This window comes from Cyprinodon variegatus, unplaced genomic scaffold (genome assembly GCF_000732505.1).
Source record: "Cyprinodon variegatus isolate N-32 unplaced genomic scaffold, C_variegatus-1.0 Scaffold110, whole genome shotgun sequence".
NCBI classification, from domain to species: domain Eukaryota; kingdom Metazoa; phylum Chordata; class Actinopteri; order Cyprinodontiformes; family Cyprinodontidae; genus Cyprinodon; species Cyprinodon variegatus.
The window spans coordinates 320,593-322,320 of NW_015150563.1; the positions used below are offsets into that span (position 1 = coordinate 320,593).

General features: G+C 40.6%; 1 protein-coding gene across 1 annotated transcript in view; it reads right to left on the reverse strand.

Annotated features, from left to right (window-relative positions):
* LOC107084891 (protein jagged-2-like) overlaps positions 1 to 1,728 on the reverse strand; it is a 69,870-nt gene that overhangs the window by 2,323 nt on the left and 65,819 nt on the right. Inside the window, exon 24 of the mRNA XM_015374950.1 lies at positions 956 to 1,115. Within this exon, the coding sequence (XP_015230436.1) occupies positions 956 to 1,115 (160 nt within the window). The remainder of the gene's footprint in view (positions 1 to 955; positions 1,116 to 1,728) is intronic.

The window sequence follows — 1,728 nt, forward strand, 5'->3', positions numbered from 1 at the left end:
GTTTTCTTAGTATGTTTGATTTGGTGATAAGTGGAGGCGTTGCAGACACAAGGGTGGAACAAAACTGAGAAATATCGGCCGTTTCTCAGTAACTCGATTTTGACGCTTTGTTTTTCGCGCTTCGCATGTGCGACTCCACTGCCTTAATTCACATCGTTCTGAGCTTGAATGACTTCTAGCACAAAATCCACTGAGCTTCATGTATGTCCCCTGGTTTTAGCCATGGAGAAAACTCTTGGCTGGAGACAATTTTCATTACATTTACACTTGCTCATATTTTTTTCCAGACAAAAAGTAAATGGCGTATCTCCCAAATGTCCCGGCCGCAACAACGCCTTTATTGGTTCCGCTATCGGGACGGAACCAATAATGGTGAGCCATTTTTTTTTTTTTTATAAAAAGATTTAAAAAATTGTCAATTTTCACATTTTATTTAGATTACAAATTAAATCATAATAAAAATAATCCTATTTATGATGTTTTAAAAATTAAGACCAACGAAAGACTGATTTCAGACATTTTAATACCAATTAAGGCCTTAATTTTATTTTGAAGAATTCAATGCCTTTTAAGACTTTATAAGGACCCGCGGGAACCCTGTAAAAGATGGACCCGTTCTTCCCGGTTCAATCTGCATGTTTTCCAAGCCAGAACAAGGCTTTGTTGGTCCACTATAAAGCCTGGAACTCAACATTAATTCTGACATTCAGACCATTCTCTATCTCATCTACTGGAGCCGCTGGACTGATATTACTGATAAGTGAATAACAGGAAGAAATAACAGAAAAAGGGCTGCCATGGATCACAGGGTGGCTGCAGGGTTTAACACCTGATCCAGATGTTTGGAGTTTATCATTGGAGACGAGCTGAACTGAAGCTGGGAGACATCTAAACCATCAAAGATGGTCCTCAAAGACTGGCTTTGGACAAGCCCTGCCATGCATGCTGGACTCACCTTGAGCAGGACATTCAACCCGCATCTCCACACTGGCTTCCACCACAGCTTGAAGGAAGGTGGTGTTGTGGTATTTTGACAGAGTGCCAGTAATGGCACTGGTAGCCCTCTGGATCTCCTCACAGTCACTGTCCTCTGATTGGCCATTGTTTTCGAAAGACTGCAGAGAAGAAGGCAGGAAGAACCATGACGAAGAGTTCAACCCCAAACCCTTTCAACAGTGGGTCCTAAAGTTAGCTTTGCTGCGCTAACTCTCAGACTTCAACAGTTCATGGTGACAAATGGTCTGGTTGGAGATGGTAATCATCTCGAAGAGAGTAAAGTCTGCTGTGCTGGTAAAAGTCTGCCAACATCTTTTTCAAACTTGATCAGATGCAACTTAGAGCTTTTCTAGTTCTCACTTCAGATGCAGGTAGAGAGGCTTCAGTTGCCTTATTAATTTCGCTGCATGTCTTTAGGCAGTGATATGTCATAACAGTGAATGAATTCACAGCCCTGTAATAGAAATGGGGCTATTTGATCTGGTCCAATCTTCTATAAAACACATTTAGATGATATGTGCTGTGAATAACCGCTATAGAAATAAACTGAATAGATTTACAGCCATTCCTCCGGATTTAAAGCCTTCCTGATGTTTTAATACAACTTTAGCTTTTTTTTTTTTTTTCACAGTGTCCTGTCTGGCAATGTGGCAATAAGAATAATTGTCTTGATGCCAAAAAGAGCCCAACAGATTTTACTTTCACAAGTGGAGCAGTATGGCAATTGCCATA